At 43.3% G+C, this 18,776-nt stretch overlaps 1 protein-coding gene across 3 annotated transcripts in view; it reads right to left on the bottom strand.

Moving 5' to 3' along the window:
- SLCO5A1 (solute carrier organic anion transporter family member 5A1) overlaps window positions 1–18,776 on the bottom strand; it is a 126,244-nt gene that overhangs the window by 17,449 nt on the left and 90,019 nt on the right. For all 3 annotated transcript variants that reach the window (XR_008444074.1, XM_054020528.1, XM_054020529.1), the window contains 3 exons: window positions 15,103–15,301; window positions 4,418–4,577; window positions 481–722 (listed from right to left, as the gene is read on the bottom strand). Coding sequence is in view for 2 of the 3 variants with exons in the window: in XM_054020528.1 (XP_053876503.1) it covers window positions 481–722; window positions 4,418–4,577; window positions 15,103–15,301 (601 nt within the window). In the remaining variant the exon portion in view is untranslated. The remainder of the gene's footprint in view (window positions 1–480; window positions 723–4,417; window positions 4,578–15,102; window positions 15,302–18,776) is intronic.

Raw genomic sequence — 18,776 nt, 5'->3', positions numbered from 1 at the left:
CGAGTGCATTTAGCAGTAAGGCATTCCCTGGGAAATATCCCTCCCTCTTCCACCCTCTGACGTCACCACCTCAACCAAGCTTTACAATTATCATTGCTGTGTACAGTATTAAATTGTTTGTTTAAAATGTATACTATGTGTGTGTGTATACTATAATATAGTCTTTTGTCTGGTGAAAAAAATGTCCCTGGAACCTAACCCCCCCATTTACAGTCATTCTTATGGGGGAACTGGATTCGCTTAACATCATTTCGCTTAAAGTCGCATTTTTCAGGAACATAACTCCATTAAGCAAGGAGTTACGGTATAAGGGATCAAATCCTTAACAAGTGTAAATGGGCATAACTCTGTTGACTTTAATAGAGTTGCACTGCTTTACACCTGCTGTGGGTCTGGCCAACAGTCTCTCTTATGTGATACAAACACTGTACTGATAGGTATAATATTTGTATCTAGATAGGTATACAGCTAGATTCTTACCTGAGTGTCACTATGATTGCCGATGGCTGGGCACATGCTGTTATAAGGGTAACTATGAACAGAAATATTAGGAATGGGATAAGTGTACTGCAGGTCCGATCACACTTCCCAGAAACAGCATAGCCATTCTCATTCAGGTATGTTTTGACAATAACCACCCTGAGCTGACCGCGCTGGCCCACAGTTGGTGGAGTGATAACTTGGCGGCTTTGGACACAGGCACATTCAGTATAATTTCTTACCTGAGAGAAGCAAAGAGGAGAAACATAAAATATTGCAATTAAGATTTTTGCCCCTTCAACCAAGACAATGTGCAATATTTACCACATAGCTGTAGTGAAGAACTACCACTTAAAAAGGAGTTCTGTGCTTAAGAGATTATCCTAGTTTTAGGCAGGGCTGGGGATAATGCTCCTATTATTAAGTTTGCTTGACACTTCCCATAAGTCACTTATAACATTGCCAAACTTTAACTCTTTGTACTGAAACTTCCCATGCTGTCTGCTTCAGGCTGGATTTTTTGGCAACTCTCAGCCAAATTGGTTTAGCCATTTCTGAGAATGAGGCGAGGGAAAAATATGTGTTGCCCACATTAAACATTCCTGTGATCTTTTCTCTGAACAGTTCTAGTGTCCCCATGCTTTTGAAGACGGGATTTGAAATTTGGCAGGGATGTGGCCTTTGTGTGAGGGGTATGTCTTCTGGCCTCCCTGTAAAAATCCACCCGGATCTCACCAAGTGATAAAGCTTTGAAATATCGCAGTTTGCAGTTCAAAATCACAGTTGAAAAATCTCCGAAGAGTACGTCTTCATTCAGCATGGTCCATCCCCTCACACCTTCCTTGACCAGATTACACATGTGCCTTCCCCATAGAGCGACTGAGCAGTCTCCAGCCGAGGACTACAGAGGTAATGCTGGGCTTTCCCTGTCATGGTTGCTCTGGCTACTTTGGGCTGGGGCTAGGCACTGGAAATGAAAGCAGAGAGTCTGGGACTGGGAGCTGGTCAGGGAAATGAAAAAGGATACTGAAAGTGAATGCTGAGCTGGAGGAGGTTGGAGACTGGGATGAGGAACCAGCGGGGGGTGGGAGGGTGGAAACAGATCTGACAAGGAGCTGAGGAGTACAGGGAGTGTATGGGGAGACTTGGACAAGGAGCTAGGGAGGGGAAGATGCAAAGAGACGGGAGGAGGAAGACCGAAGAGGGAGATTAGAACTGGGAGCGAGTACAGGGTGAAGTAGAGGGGGGAGAGGGGAAATAAAACTGTCTGTCAAGGAGAGCAGGATGAGATGAAAAGCCTGAGGAGAGAAGAAGGGTACTATGTGGCAAGGAGAATGGGGCTTGGACAAGGAGTCAGCATCAGGAAAGTGACAGTTCAGGGACAGATTGCAGGAAATGAAGTAGAAGAGGTCAAGTTTGTGGGGGAATGCGCAGAAGTCTGCCCACTGGAACACATTCCCCTCCAGAGCCTGGATTGTGCGGAGGATGGGGACGCTCCGGCTCGCTCGGACTTTGTTCCTGGTAGCCAGGCCTGGGCGGGTTGCTGAGGGGGCAGGCTGCTGCCACCCCCAGCCGGGCTCTCCATGCTGCACAGAGGAGTGGCCACTATCAGCTGGCATGCGAAGCGACTCCATACCGCCCCCTCTGCTCCCCACCCAGGCTGAGCAAGCCGAAAATGTACCGGGGGGAGGCACAACGGGAGGAGGAAAGAGTGCCCCCCAGCAGGCAAGAATTCTGGCAAGAGGAGTGTGGCAGCCCCAGGCCAGATGTGGGGGAGGGGGGACTGGCCCAGAGTCATATGTGTCCCACTCCTGTGGCCCCAGCCCTCCAAGAGCTGGCGGGATTGGCTGCTCTGACTTAGGAGGTGGGGCTGGAAGGTTCCTCCGAGAGGCGCTATGTGGGGTAGTCACATGCCCCTTCCTTTACATTGTGCCCTCCTAGTATCAGCAGACATGAGTCATCTCTGAGTGGCAGAGGTCTTTTTGATGGATCTAAAGTTTTCAGCTCTGCTGATGATCCATGTGGGTGTCACTATGGAAGGATGGAATAAAACTTTCTTCAAAAACAGGGAATTTTACACACACGAACACACACACACCCCATGTTAAAAGAATATTGTTAAGGTTGCAAAATAAAGTAATCAAAAGTTAGGAAATGCCAGAATTAAGGATGACTGTACAACCTTAATTTATCCCCCTTGTGTGTATGCATTATTATACAGTCTTTAATTACATGATCATATACTACTTTTTTCACATAAACTTGATGTCATAATGGACATTTTCTTAGTATCATTTATTGCAGTGAATAGCTTGTTTAACCCACTTGAAATTCATGGTGAGAGGTAAGCATTCTCAAAGTTCCTCATGATTAAGTGAATTAACAGGTCTATTTTAATAGTATGTGAAAAGCAGCAAAGGTCAGAACTATGAACTGTATTCAGCAAAGCACTTAACCATATACTTAAGACCCACTGAAACCAATGTGACTTAAGAATGTGCCTAAAGTTAACTACACATATAGTGGCTATTGTGAATCGTGCCTATAGCAGTTGGTTACCAAAAAGTTGTTTCCCCTCCACCTCGCAATATCTTGTAAAAGGAAGCTTTCAATTTTATCTGCCCTGGATGCAATGATTATATGGACCTTCAACTTCAGAACTGTTCTGTCAAAACAAAATATCAAATTATCGTCCTGGGACTGACAATTCTCATGTTTCACTGACTGGGCATAAATGTGTAAGGCAAGAGTGTGACATGTAATGAAATATCTTTTCTCTTTATTCCGCTTTAACAGACAATACTTTATAGAAATGTTTGGTCTTACGTTCTCTTCTGTGTGTAATACTGAATGAATTCCAAAGCCTTGGGTTTTTGGTAGCCCAAAGCATTCTGTTGACAACAGGGACAGATTCTACTCCTCACCAGTTCTCCTGTGCACTGGCCCAGAAACTAAGTTTCCAGTCACCAAGTTTCCTTTGTATTTTTCAATCTGTGACCAGGCAACCCCCAAAGAAGCATTCAGCTTCTACAACCCAGTGAATGTAGAACATGAGCAGAGGCCTAGGCCATCTATGCAGACACTCTGTGCTTGTGCTGCAAACCCAGCCTCCCCGCCACCCTGCCCCGGTGGAATACAATTCCTACAAGTGCCATGGTCCCATGGTCATTTCCAAATCATCCCTTTTGTTGGAGGTGGTTCACTCGGTGTAAGTTAATGTCAATATAGTTAGTTTCAGAGTAGCAGCCGTGTTAGTCTATATTTGCAAAAAGAACAGGAGTACTTGTGGCACCTTAGAGACTAACAAATTTATTAGAGCATAAGCTTTCGTGGATTACAGCCCACTTCTTCGGATGCATACAGAGTGGAATAAATATTGAGGAGATATATATACACACATACAGAGAGCATAAACAGGTGGGAGTTGTCTTACCAACTCTGAGAGGCCAATTAAGTAAGAGAAAAAAAACTTTTGAAGTGATAATCAAACTGTCTGTACTGGGCTATCTTGATTATCACTTCAAAAGTTTTTTTTCTCTTACTTAATTGGCCTCTCAGAGTTGGTAAGACAACTCCCACCTGTTTATGCTCTCTGTATGTGTGCTTATGCTCTAATAAATTTGTTAGTCTCTAAGGTGCCACAAGTACTCCTGTTCTTTTTGCGGATATAGTTAGTGTTAACTTATGCTCAAAAGTCCCACATTGCTGAAGGCTGGGATGATACCATGGACAGCTGGTGTTCATACCATCTTGAAACATGGAGAAATTCATGCACACGGGGCACTTGTGGGTAAGATTCTCTGAAGCTAGGAAGAAGCGTGCCTTGGATCTGGTACACTCCCCCTTTCTGTACCTATCCACTCTAGCCCAGATCTGCTGATCTTTGGCCCCACAGTACAGATTTACATCATTTTGGATGGGTTTGTTATACACTCACCCCTGTGCTATGATTTCCACCATTGATGCAGCCGGCCAGACATGGATTGAAGTATGTTATTCCATCTGATCCACAGACAGGCTCGTACTCATGAATTTTGCATCCACAGTTGACATTACAGCTACCTGTCAGATTTCTGTGTGCCATAGTAAGTGTAGGACTGAGGAGAGGAAAAATAGATTACATTAGAACAGCATGTTAAACAAGTATGTGCAGAGAAACTACCCCTTTCGACTCTCCTGTAGTTGTTTTAGTATTAGAAAGGTTGCATGGACACTAGTTACTTATTTGGATGTGAGTAACATAAAAGCATGCTAATCCTGGTCTCTAGGCATCAGTGACTTTAACTGAAAACGGCAATGAAAAAATCATTACAAAACTGAAAGAGCACATCTCCTTCCAGATTCCACCCACCAGTCACAAACCATCATGATTATTTATATTTTGTACTGCAGTATGCCATAGAATCATAGAACTGGAAGGGTCATCGAGTCCAGTCCCCTGCACTCAAGGCAGTACTAAGTATTATCTAAACCATCCCTGACAGGTGTTTGTCCAACCTGCTCTTAAAAATCCCCAATGATGGAGATTCCACAACCTCACTAGGCAATTTATTCTAGTGCTTAACCACTCTGACAGTTAGGAATTTTTTTCCTAATGTCCAACCTAAACTGCCCTTGCTGCAATTTAAGCCTTTAAGCTTCTTGTCCTATCCTCAGAGGTTAAGAAGAACAATTTTTCTCCCTCCTCCTTGTAACAACCTTTTATGTACTTGAAAACTGTTATCATGTCCCCTTTCAGTCTTCTCCTCTCCAAACTAAACAAGCCCAATTTTTTCAGTCTTCCCTCATAGATCATGTTTTCTAGACCTTTAATCAATGTTGTTGCTTTTTGGACTTTCTCCAATTTGTCCACATCTTTCCTGAAATGTGCACCCAGAACTGGACACAATACTCCATGGAAATCTTAATCTCCCAACCCAGCACGTTCCCAAAAAAGCCTCAACTGCCTTAGCCCTCCCTAAAAACCTCTCTTAAACAAAGGATTTTGCTGTATGCCCTGAAGGTCAACAGCTAGTTTTGGGTTGGTGGGGTTGAGTGGGAGGGGAGTGGATGCCAGAACAGAGGAACACACGGAGAGCTTTGTGCCAGCAGCAACATCTCTTATCTGCCAAAGAAGCCCCAGCCAATCTTGGCTGCAGCAGAATGGCACAGGGATAGAGACAATCTCTGATAGGCAGGTCCTAGGCCATTTAGATCTTTAAATGTCAGAACCAACACCTTAAATTCCACCCTGAAGCCAATAAGCAGCCAGCAGATCCCAGAGCACTGGCATCACGTGCTCATGGCAGGAGATTACACTGAACAAGCAAGCTATCCCACTGTGCATCAGTTTCAGTGTCTGAATGGATTTAAGATGTAGTCCCATAGAGTCCATTGTTGCAGCCCATTCTAGAGGTGATCGAGGAGCAGATGGCAATAGCACAGCCCACATCCGAAAGGAAAGGTCACAGCCTCTCAGCCAGATGGAGACAGAAAAAGCAGTCCAAGTCAATGCTGCTGTTGGTTTAGATGTAGACCCCACCAAAATGTCAACTGTGGTTACACTTGATGGCCAAATACCTTCAATCAGAGTGGGCGCTGATATAGCCTCCTTCAACTCATCCAGTTGCTCCCCCAACCACCATAATCACCTGTCTTATCCAGACTGAGTCTAAGTCATCCATGACTCATTCTCACCCAGACACTGGGAAAGACACTTGGCCACATTCTGCGTTGGGCAAGATATAGCTATAAAACTGGGCGTCACCAGCATATTGAAAAACACTTCAACCCACATCTAGTTATTAACTGTCTTAGGAAATAAAAACAGAGATGATCATTGTGGTAGTCTATTGGAACTCTCCAAGTAGAAGAGCAAGGGCCCAACATTATCCTCTGGGAGCTGTCAGCGACAAAGGCACAAAGCCACTGAAGAGTGGCCCTGTCCACCCCCAGCACAGACTGCAATCATGTCAACACTTCATCACTGACTGGAATGAAAGCAGCTGGGAGATCTAATAATATCAACATTAACACCTGGTCTTCATCAATGTCAAGAGAAGGTCATCAGTCAATGCAACAATGTTATTTTGCATTACAAGGTGCTGCAATTGTGTCAACAACATGTGTGTAATGTAAGATGAGGGCATGGTGTGTGATATGAAGAAATTACAAAATGGGATTAGCTTTCAGAGATGAGTACCAGAAATCACTGAATGAAAGCAAAGGTGGAAATAGGATTATAAACAGTGAGTATAGAGCAGGGGTAGGCAACCTATGGCATGCCAGCCGAAGGCGGCACGTGAGCTGATTTTCAGTGGCATTCACACTGCCTGGGTCCTGGCCACCGGTCAGGGGGTGGGGGGGCTCTGCATTTTAATTTAATTTTAAATGAAGCTTCTTAAACATTTTAAAAACCTTATTTACTTTACATACAACAATAGTTTAGTTATATATTATAGACTTATAGAAAGAGACCTTCTAAAAATGTTAAAATGTATGACTGGCGCGCGAAACTTTAAATTAGAGTGAATAAATGAAGACTTGGCACACCACTTCTGAAAGGTTGCTGATATAGAGAAACAAAGTTTTAAAAAAAAGAGTCTTTATTATAAAAAGCCTTTGTCATATCAATTTAAATAAGACACTTCTTGGAAGAGCTAAGAGAATAAAAGGAACAGATGCTTACTCCGCTCTTCCTTATTAATGAGTAAGTATAAGATATAATGATTTACTTTTTTTGCTAGACAGATTTATTTGAAAAGACATACAGGCTGGGTGGATGGAGGAGCAGCTCCCTGTACAGTGACCCCTCCTCCTCCCCCCTCCCCGCAGCTGAGGAGCAATGGGGGCAGGAAGCAGGGGGGAGGGGTCACTGTACGGGGAACTGCTCCCCCATCCACCCAGCTCATGTGTATCTGGACTTCCCTCAGACTCAGACCCCCGCAGCTGAGCAGTTGCCCTGACCTATGATAATATTACAGTGTTTTATCTCTGGGTTACTGCCTGTAACTTTAAAATGATGATGTGAGAGGAGGAACTGCCCTGAAGATACAAAAGTCTGAATCTCCCCCATTTACATTAATTGACCTACCTCAACAAATTACGGTGGGTTTTTCGACTTGACCCCTCAACATCTGGCTGCATAAAGAAGTTCTCACTTCTCCATTCCATCACACACTCACCCTCTATAGCACAGCACCAGGTCACTCTATCTGCTTGACAGGCTTGCTAAGGGAGATGCATACGGTGTTCATGTCTATATCTTTTTTACCTTCAACCCTCCCTCAGTGTTAACTTGCCTTTCCAATACTGAAACACCAAGGGAGCAACTCAGGGCTGCACTGGAGGCAGAGATCTCTTTGCTGCTGATTCATCTGTGCACACCCTATCTCCATCTCACATGCTGCCTCCAAATATTGTAGACTTGTAGAATATCAGGAGATGTTGTATTTCTGCAGGTCTCCTCAACCATCCCTCCCTTACTGGGGATTATTTTGTTTTCTTGAAGGTGAACTATGTTTCCAGAAAGCTGTTGGATGAAAATACTCAATTCATTCCGACTGTTGTTGGACACTATGTCTGAGGAGTGGTCAACTCTACTGGTTTAGGCTGTTATGGCTGTGCATCAATCCAATAACCTAAATTCTTCCCAGTATCCCACCCGCAACTAGAGGCCTTAAACTGCCAACGAAGTCTGGCACATGCACATTTTAAAATTTAGTCAAAAATAACAGCATTTCCTGAATTTGTCTTTCAGTTACAAATTAGTCCTCTGCTCCTTTCATTAATATGATTAGCTGCAAGTTTGAGACATGTACACACCAGAGATAAATCCCAGAATTCCATTTGATAAATTGCATTAGTTAATCTCTCAAAGGACTGTTCTATATCTCGTTTCCACTTATATAATTCTGGCAGAATTAATTAGGAGAAGAGCTTTAGACAGACTAATGATAAAGGGGAATCTACTTTCTTACAAGGATTTTAGTTTTGATTTTTCTTTCTCTCCAACTATTAGTCTATGGGAGGGAAAAGTAAGAGGGGAGAAGGAAGTTGTAGAGTCTAGAGTTTTAAGAGTTGTGGGGCCTCTTATTATTTATTCATACTGAGGGATACACAATCAGGCATTGGAACTCCTTTGTGTTAGGTAATGCGCACACACACACACCCTCAACCCCCACAAGATGGCCCACAAAGTTTACAATTGAAGTAATCCACAGATAAATTCAAAATATAGGAAAGCATTATGTTATCTCCTAAACAGCAAATGGATTTGTATGTGGTTTCATTTTTATTTACTTAGATTGCAGTAGCACATATAATGTACTAGGGAGGTTCCACGCACAAAGAAAACATAGTTCCTGCCCCGATGAGCTTACAGCCTAAAAAGTCTTCAATCTAAAAACTGGGATAAAACGTGAAAAGGAGAAGCCTTGGCTACATAGCAAAGACATTTCTGTCATGATTAAACTAACCATCATCCCAAAATAATGAATAAATTGGATCCACTGTTTAAAAGGTGCCAAGATCATGCTGGGAAAATTGTGGTTTTGAGAAATGTTTGAATAATCCATTTGCACAGAAGGATGTTACATGACTGGCTTCTTCAATGCTTCTTCCTTGTACATCATGATTCTCTCATAGCCAAACTACCAAGCGTTCTTTTGAAATGGCAAAGAGCAAGGAGAAAAGCGGGGGAAAGGCTGGGTTTAGTTACTGAACCTTTAAGGTGTAGAACAGTAGTTCTCAACCAGGGATACGTGTATCCCTGGGGGTTCATAGAGGTCTTCCAGGGGGTACATCAAGTCATCTAGATATTTGCCTAGTTTTACAACAGGCTACATAAAAAGCACTAGCGAAGTCAGTACAAACTAAAATTTCATACAATGACATGTTTATACTGCTCTATACTATACTATATACTATACACTGAAATGTAAGTACAACATTTATATTCCAATCAATTTATTTTATAATTATAAGGTCAAAATGAGAAAATAAGCAATTTTGCAATAACAGTGTGCTGTGACACTTTTGTACTTTTATTTCTGATTTTGTAAGCAAGTAATTTTTAAGTGAGGTGAAACTTGGGGGTACACAAGACAAATCGACTCCTGAAAGGGGTACAGTAGTCTGGAAAGGTTGAGAACCACTGGTGTAGAAACCTTGTCATGTGGCAGTCAGTTGCAGCTAGAGTTGGAGACTGAAGCTAGGAATTATGTGGTTTTTATCTAGGTTCATTTTTTGTTGTTCTGATCCACTTAGTTTTGATTGGTTGACTGGATTGAGACAGACATAACAATAGCAAAACCTGATGCTTGGGATGGGAAGTTGAGATTTTGTTGTGTATTATTTGTCCCAAAAATCCAACAAATCAATTATATCTTTCAATTTATCTACAATAACTTTAACTGCTCCAGGACAATAGAAGAGTATAACCAAAACCAGACAGTTTTGTATCATTTTACATATCATAAAAAGAGGGGACGGAATTAAACTAATACAGGGACTTTGGTTGCTGATAAGCACCCTGGCAGCCTACCCTGGCTATTCTTTCTCCCTGTACACTGAACGGACAAGAAAAGGCATCAGCCTTTTCATTCATTGCCACAAATAAAAGAAGAGTCTCTTTGCAGCCATTTTGATTATTTTCAGGTAAGACAGTTTAATGTTCACGAAATACAAAAACGGCTTTCGGTAGAGCAGTCTGGAAGAGGTCTGTGTTCAGCCTGAATCAGATCACAGACCTGCCCAGTGCTCACCCTCTTCCCATCTGCCACAATTTCTGACCCCACAGCGGACTCCCTGTGAGGTTCCACATAGGGGTGGGATTGCGCTATGGGGCACCTCCCCTTTCTGAGTGGGAGGGTGAGGCCTATGTGCAGGAAGGCCCCTCCATGCATGGATTTGAGGAGTACAATCTGATCTTAGCTATTTTTTTTCCTCTTTATAACACAACATCTTCAAATATTCCAGATATCTAAGGACAGAGACTACTGCAGTTCATATGCTATCACTTCTGCCTTCCTCACAGGGGTGTGGCAAAGCTTAACTCGTAAATATTTGTAAAGGGTTTTGAGATCTTCCTATGGAGTGTACTATTGGTTTGATTCTGTGAGATGCTGTGCTCATCTGCAAGGGGCTGAGCTCCTTTCACCCCCACTGCAGTCAGTTGGAGCTGAGGGTGCTCAGCACCTCATAGGACTACTCAGAACCTTGCAAGTTTCAGCCCTAAAATGCTGAGCACTATCATTGTTATCAGGGGCGGCTCTAGGCACCAGCAAAGCAAGCACGTACTTGGGGCAGCCCATTTGCAGGGGCAGCAGGGATCCAGCATGGGAGCTGAGAACCAGCAGGGGGCCCTGGGAGCTGTAGTTCCTTGGTTAGCTCCCTGCCTATAGAGCCAGCCCTGGCGCAGGGAAAGAACTACATTTCCCAGCATTCCCTTGGCCACTACCAACAGGAAAGAGGGGGAGGGAGGGAGGTAGCTGAGACCTCATGCTGCAGCCTGCTGTGAATGGAGAGCTGCACTGGAAAGGGCAGGGATACCATATTTTAACATTCAAAAAATAGGACACTCCACGGGGAGGGAGGATAGCCCCACCCTGCCACCATCCACTCCCTCCGACTGCCCCCCACAGAAACCCCAACCCATCCAACCCCCCTGCTCTCTGTCCCCTGATCACCCCCTCCTGGGACCCCTGCCCCTAACTGCCCCCCAGACCCCCACCCCCTATCTAAGCCCCACTGGTCCTTGTCCGCTGATTGCCCCCTCCCAGGACCCCACCCCCTATCTAAGCCTCCCTTCTCCTTGTCCCCAACTGTCCCCTCCTGAGACCCCCCCCAACTTCCTCCTTAGGACCCCATCCCCTACCTGTCCCCTGACAAACCCCTGGGACTCCCATGCCTATCCAACTGCTGCCTGTCCCCTGACTGCCCCCCTGAACCCCTGACCCATCTAACCCCCCATTCTCCCTGCCCCTGACTGTCCCCCCGAACCTCCACCCCATGCAACCCCCCCTGCTCCTTGTCCCTTGACTGCCCCCACAGAACCCCACACCCCTTCTCCAACCCCCCAACCCCCTTACCGTGCCACTCAGACCAGCGTGTCAGACACGCTGCTGCATACATGCTGCGTGCTTCCCTGCGGAGCCACAGGCTCCCCCCTCAGCACCTGCCTTCCAGATTTGAACACCTCAAAATTCAGGAGTGCTCAAGCTCAGTTTGGGCAGCTGTTACTTCATTTCTCCCAAATCAAATATACTGATCCACTGTAACTTGCTGTAGAAAAAGTAGGTTAAAATGGAGCAAGAAATGCTTCCCAGTGGTTATTAGGACTGGAATTGCTATTTTCAACAGCCATTGCCTTTTTGTTTGTTTGTTTGTCTGTTTGTTTAAAAGGAAGACAGTGATATTGCATTGGCAAATTCCCCATAGAAAGAAAGAGTGGAACAAAAGAATAATAAAGGCACCTCAACTTTTCCTCATTTATGGAGGACAATCTTGTAATATGCATCCAGATATCCTCCAATCACACAAGCTGAAAATTGTTCCACTTTACTGCAGTTCTGTAACCATATGGGAACCAAACCTGTCTGTGTTGTGTGCACATCTAAAATTCCTCTGAATGACCTGCCCTGGGAGCGAGTTACCAGTGACCCAGGCCTGTGGCAGAAGGAGGATGCAGGTGGGGGGGGGAGAGCCCAGGGCTGGGGCAGCAGGAGGTGTGGGGGGGAAGGTAATGGTGGGGGGATAGGGGGGAGCCCAGAGCTGGGGTAGCAGGGGGGTGCGGGTGGTGGGGGAGAGCCCAGGGTTTGGGCGGCAGGGGGGGTGCAGCTAGGAGCCCAGGGCTGGGATGGGGGGCAGCCAAAATTTTTTTTGCTTGGGGCGGCAAAAAAACCTAAAGCCGGCCCTGATTGTTATTATGCTTTGCAATGGCAAAGGATTTCACAGGTGTGCACTGTGGCTAAAAAGCAGATCTGTTCATCATGTATTCCCTTTGTCTCCAGGTTTTATTTATTTGGTTTGGCTTATATGACCAAATTAATTATCGTTCTCAGCAATTAATTCTTAAACTGGTCCAGTGGGTCAAGAAGTATATTGTAGACACTGCGGCTCAGGACCTCATGACATCTTTTGCATCTTTCTCAATTTCAAATTGTTGTGTATCTGGCTTCCATCCAAAAAAATCTCAGGGTGCATGTATCAAATACATGGTTGTGCTTTTTCTTTCAAGTATTTCATGCTCCTTATATTCAGTTTTTCTGGTAGGCAGAATTTTACTCTCCTGTTTCTCCTCTACATCTGAGTGGGAGCTGCAGGGAGCCAGCTCCCTAATTCAGAACTGCCCAGCCTGGTGCAAATAAGGGCTGCACAAGAGCATGCCTAATTTACAATGCTGGCGGAAGAGCCCTCATGTTACATTTAAATGTTACATATGTCAGATTGTCATTAGAGGCAAGGCTAGAGTCATTCAACTGCATCGTTTAAGATGCTGAATGTGAAATACAGAATTGCCCTGAATCTTACTGATAACCCAAGCAAGCAATGACAAATTGGCAAATGCAAAACTACCTGTGTCCAATGTAAAATTACAGAAAATCTTTGCAAACATATTTAATCTACCTGAGCTTCCCGGTCCAATAACTGTCCGCAATTTAGAACATGCCTGGTATAGGCACATTTACATTATGAAATATCATTACCTGCTTTCCTGAATTTTGAGAGCTGTGTTTGGTTTTTTATGCTAACTAGACACAGCTATTCACTCTCCTTTCTATTGGATGGGTGGATTATGCCCAAGCAAGAAAAAAGGAAATTACTTTGATGTGACTTTTGACTACAAAAAGAAATAGTTATAAACAGATTCTGCATTTGCTTACGAAAATGAAACACAGAGCTAGTAACTGGGATCTATTACAAGCTTAACTTTGGAGAAGGCTATATCTATTTTTGGTATCCTCAAAATGAAAATTTTCCTTTAGAAAATGTGTATATGTTTTTTTTAAATGCTGGCATTCTTTGATGTCTGAGTAAGAGTTTCTTATTAATGAAATGGTTTAAAGCTAGATCAAATGAGAACAACTGAACGAATCTGGGAGAAGTTTATCACGCCGATGACCAGGTTGTAAAGATGAATGTGGGGGTCAGCACTGCTTGTTTTATTAATCTGTATATCAACTGACTTACTATGTGGCTTTAAGTAATTCACACAGGGCCCACTCCTGCAACATGCTGAGCACCTTCCACTTCCACTGACACTGATGAAGTCCCAGTGACTTCTTTTTTCATTTTGATTTCAATGGGAGTTGACAGCAATCAGTACTTTCAAGGATTCAGCTTTTAATATGCCAACCACCATGTCTAAATGAGAAAGTTGCATGGGTTTAACTAAAGGTGTTACTTTAAACCTCTTTAGTTAAAGCCAGCGGAGAAGGCTTATTTCCGTTTAAATGAAGTAAATTAGGAATCAGTTTAGGCTAAACTGCTACAAGCTGTTCTTAAAACTGAAATAAGAGTGTCCACACAGGGGTTTGCACTGGTTTAACTACATCAATTAAAAAAACAATTTAAGTTAAACCAGAGCAACATACTCATGTGGACAAGCCCTCAGTTCTCTTGTTTTTGACAGCGGGGCCATAATACTTACTTCTAAAATGAAGAAGGAGCTGGTTAGTTACATTTCATCTGAAAGATTTAGAACAAGGCAGTTTTTCATTCACTTGTATTTCTTCATTTTACTGCCAGAGGGTGTCACAGCATTTCAGCTGAAGATAGATAACCTATGCAACCCCTTCCTTGCTAAATAATGTACCTGTGGTTTCTGTCCCCATTTCCTGCTTCTTCAGCCAGGCAGTATGACACGATGGCACCCCCCCCCCCCCCAAGATCATTTCACTCTACAGCCTGACCCTCAGCACTGGCCCCTACCTATCTGTGTCAGAATCAAGGAGGGCTGTGGCTTAGGAAACAACAGGCCAGCTTTACAACTATGGAGGATCACCCTGCATTTGGCTGCTTCTTCAGGGGCTGATTTCCCCGGCTCCATGGCTAGATTCTGCTGGCAGTGAAGTACAAAGCAGACACATAACACCACAAGAAGATGGGACCCAGGATTTATTTTCTTATTTGAATTTTTTTCTATTTTGTTCTTTCTTCCTTTTCTCACATTCCCCCTTTCTGTTTTGCATGTGGTCTATTCTCTGTCCCCTCTTTTACCCCATTTTTTTATTGAATAGTTTTCTCTCCTCCTACTCTGCTTTCTTCATGGTGTCTCCGAGTGGAACACAAAGCCACTAGTGCTGAAGCTCAAAACTGAACTTCCAAACCCAAGATACTTGAATGGGTTTGATATCAGGCAAAATAAGTTCAACCATCTATCCCCTTCAGGCTCAGGCACGACCAAGAATACCTAGGCCACCCAAATGAGTGTTTGATAGGCTTTCATTGTCAATCAGCTATAAAATAAAAGAATGTTGGCCATACAGTTAAACCATGTATTTATCTGACTGTGTTCACCAAGTTCTTGTTTGATGAATAGACTTCAAAAATAGCTCATTTTTAAATTAAATAAAATAGCGAGATTTCTAGCAGGCTTTTGCAAATAGCTGGCATTGCAATCATTGATTCAAAGACACTTACCCCGTTGTGTATGGGATATTTATGCCCCCTAGATTAATGCTGTCACATCCAACAATGAAAAGCGTTGAAAAGCACAGCAAAGACACACCGCTGCAAATCATAGCCAGCTTCGCAGACTCTCTTGCACCAAGTTTGAGCTTTTTAATAATGTAGCCACCTAACACAATGCCAACCCCAGCACTTGGGACAATAATCACACCTGTTTGGAAGAAAGTGAGATGTAAGGTTAAAACAGGAACTGTGGAGAGAGAATAGAAAATAAATATTGGTTTCACCCACTAATTAGATTATGACAAATTCCACAATATGGCCCTCATTGACTAATTCACTACCAGCAAACTGAGTCAGAATTTTTAGTGCTCTGGGACTGATGTCAAAGGATTAATAAAAGCTTCTTTATGATTTTCCCAGCAGCAGAAAAAGAAAAATTGCATATACAAGCAGAAATATTGATTTGTATTTATTTCAGAGTGGGCTGGCTACTAGTGGCAGGGAATCAAAACATAGCTGCACAGACCCCAAAGGTTACAAGGCAGGCGATGACAGGACCCCTTACTGCTCTGGGTAGTCCCCAGAACATCACAAGGAATGCAGATTGATCCAGTTTAATTAGTGAAATTCTGATGAAATTAGTTCAAATGTTGGGGTAAATCCTGCTTTTCTTACTCCTATGATGAGTCCCAGTGAAGTATATGTACTAATCCAAACCTTCAGGACAGGACCAAACTTCATAAGCCTACCTCGTTCTAACAGCCTAATGAGTCTTTTTTCTAGGAGCTCTGTAAACTTTTATGGTCATAGATGCTAACCAGCTGATACCCAGATTCTGATATCTTTACTCATGTTGAGCATTACCATGTCTCATGAGTGGTCCCCTTGATTTTAACAGGACTCCTTGAAGACTCACTGTGAATGAAGATATCCAAATCTGGCCCTTAGCATTCCACCACTTGAAAGACTTGGCACTTAAAATTTAGAGCACAATAAACTTTAAGCCCTGACATGTTTATGGATAAGAACTGTGACTTTGCTGTTATGAACATCAATTGGTAGTGTTGTAGTGGGGCAACAGGCTAGCCCTATCTCCCAGTGCCCTGTGGAGTTGCTAAACTGTGCAAAGTTCCTGTTTTTCCTAGCTTCTCCTGGCTCTCACTGCCCATTGCTTCTTATTGTACATCTTTAAGTGATGGTCTTGCTCAGGGAGATTCATTCAGCATCAAATGTGAATTTAGAAGCTTTCAGACAGTTGCATCCAGTGAAAGGGGGCTGAAAAAATCATGATAGGCGTTTTTTTTTGTTTGTTTTTTTTAATGATGGGACATGTAAAACAAAAGTCTACTGAAAAACATATTGTAATATAGCTGCAATTGTAACAGAACCTTCCCCTGCTTTACCCACAAACATTTGCAGAAGACAATCTCTGTAACAAGTCTGAGGTTGGAAATGTGAAAATAACTGTTAATAAATGTTACAAGCAATGCCACCATAATTACTACACCAACTGTGAACCTAAGATCTTAATAATAATTCTGTGTGGAATTAGAAAGATCTCTCAATCTCTCAACAGAGTGGGCATTAATATTTTTAATTCTTTCTAAAAGAATGTCTCTTCTGAGGGAACAACTTCAGAGCTGTTAACTCCCAGGAGAATAAACAATTGGATATGAATGCGAGAAGGACATAATTCCAACTTTTTTACCCATTCTGAACATTTTCTCTCTCAATATTTATCAAAAGGACAAATAGCAAAATGTTAACTTGATTAACTGTAGTAAGGCATTTGATATGATCTCGCATGATATTAGTAAGGCATTTGATATGGTCTCGCATGATATTCTTATCGATAAACTAGGCAAATACAACTTAGATGGGGCTACTATAAGGTGGGTGCATAACTGGCTGGATAACCGTACTCAGAGTGTAGTTATTAATGGTTCCCAATCCTGCTGGAAAGGTATAACGCATGGGGTTCCGCAGGGGTCTGTTTTGGGACCGGCTCCATTCAATATCTTCATCAATGACTTAGATATTGGCATAGAAAGTATGCTTATTAAGTTTGCAGATGATACCAAACTGGGAGGGATGGCAACTGCTTTGGAGGATAGGGTCAAAATTCAAAAGGATCTGGACAAACTGGAGAAATGGTCTGAGGTAAACAGGATGAAGTTTAATAAAGTCAAATGCAAAGTGCTCCACTTAGGAAGGAACAATCAGTTTCACACATACAGAATGGGAAGAGACTGTCTAGGAAGGAGTATGGCAGAAAGGGATGTAGGGGTTATAGTGGACCACAAGCTAAATATGAGTCAACAGTGTGATGCTGTTGCAAAAAAAGCAAACGTGATTCTGGGATGCATAAACAAGTGTGTTGTAAGCAAGACACGAGAAGTCATTCTTCTGCTCTACTCTGCGCTGGTTAGGCCTCAGCTGGAGTATTGTGTCCAGTTCTGGGCACCGCATTTCAAGAAAGATGTGGAGAAATTGGAGAGGGTCCAGAGAAGAGCAACAAGAATGATTAAAGGTCTAGAGAACATGACCTATGAAGGAAGGCTGAAAGAATTGAGTCTGTTTAGTTTGGAAAAGAGAAGACTGAGAGGGGACATGATAGCAGTTTTCAGGTATCTAAAAGGGTGTCATAAGGAGGTGGGAGAAAACTTGTTCATCTTAGCCTCTAAGGGAACAAGAAGCAATGGACTTAAACTGCAGCAAGGGAGGTTTAGGTTGGACATTAGGAAAAAGTTCCTAACTGTGGTTAAACATTGGAATAAACTGCCTAGGGAGGTTGTGGAATCTCCATCTCTGGAGATATTTAAGAGTAGGTTAGATAAATGTCTATCAGGGATGGTCTACTCTAGACAGTATTTGGTCCTGCCATGAGGGCAGGGGACTGGACTCGATGACCTCTCGAGGTCCCTTCCAGTCCTAGAATCTATGAATCCACCAGGCAGTAACTGTTCTGAGGTAGGGCACAAGCACAAGGATTGAAGAGCAGGACAATTTGGAACACTCTTTAAGCTTCGGTCCTCAGCTATATCAATTTACAGCAAGTCAGGATCTGGCCCTGTGTATTGTCCATCTTGTTGCTCTTCCCAACTTCCTGCAAAAATCCCCTCATGCTATTTTATTCTCCTTCCCCACTCCCTATAATTTACCTTCATTCTTCCAGATACCTCCTTCTGACCCATCCTTTGCATTCAGTGACCTCACTACCTCTTTCTGGCTTGGTTTTCAGCTATTACAGAAAGCTGTGCTGCTCTCCCATCCATTCTGGGCCAGATTGTCCTTAGAACAGGAGCTGAGGGGATAAGGAGAATGTTTGTCTCCCCTTCCCCCCACCCCCTCCACATTCATCCCACTCGGGCAAGAACTAGGGAACAATTGAAAACCGTGCACTCAAGGAGCACATGGACTTCTTCCTCTATGTGTCCATCAGGGGAAAAAATTCACCCTTAAGGGAAGGGGACAGGAACACGCTGACCTGCAGCTAGTTGGTAGCACAGAGGGAAGCCTGCAGCAGCATACATTCACTCAGTATATCATGGGGCTTGGAATGCAATTTTGCCCCCTGTGCAAAGCAGAACTTGATACTTATATATTTTTTCATACAGTGTATGTGAAATGGAAGGTAATACACTATCAAAACAACATAGTCACTACTACAATGGCTCTTCCAG

This window comes from Malaclemys terrapin, chromosome 2 (assembly GCF_027887155.1).
Source record: "Malaclemys terrapin pileata isolate rMalTer1 chromosome 2, rMalTer1.hap1, whole genome shotgun sequence".
Lineage (NCBI taxonomy): Eukaryota > Metazoa > Chordata > Testudines > Emydidae > Malaclemys > Malaclemys terrapin.
The sequence above is the reverse complement of the archived record's forward strand: the minus strand, read 5'-3'. Positions and strand labels throughout refer to the sequence as shown.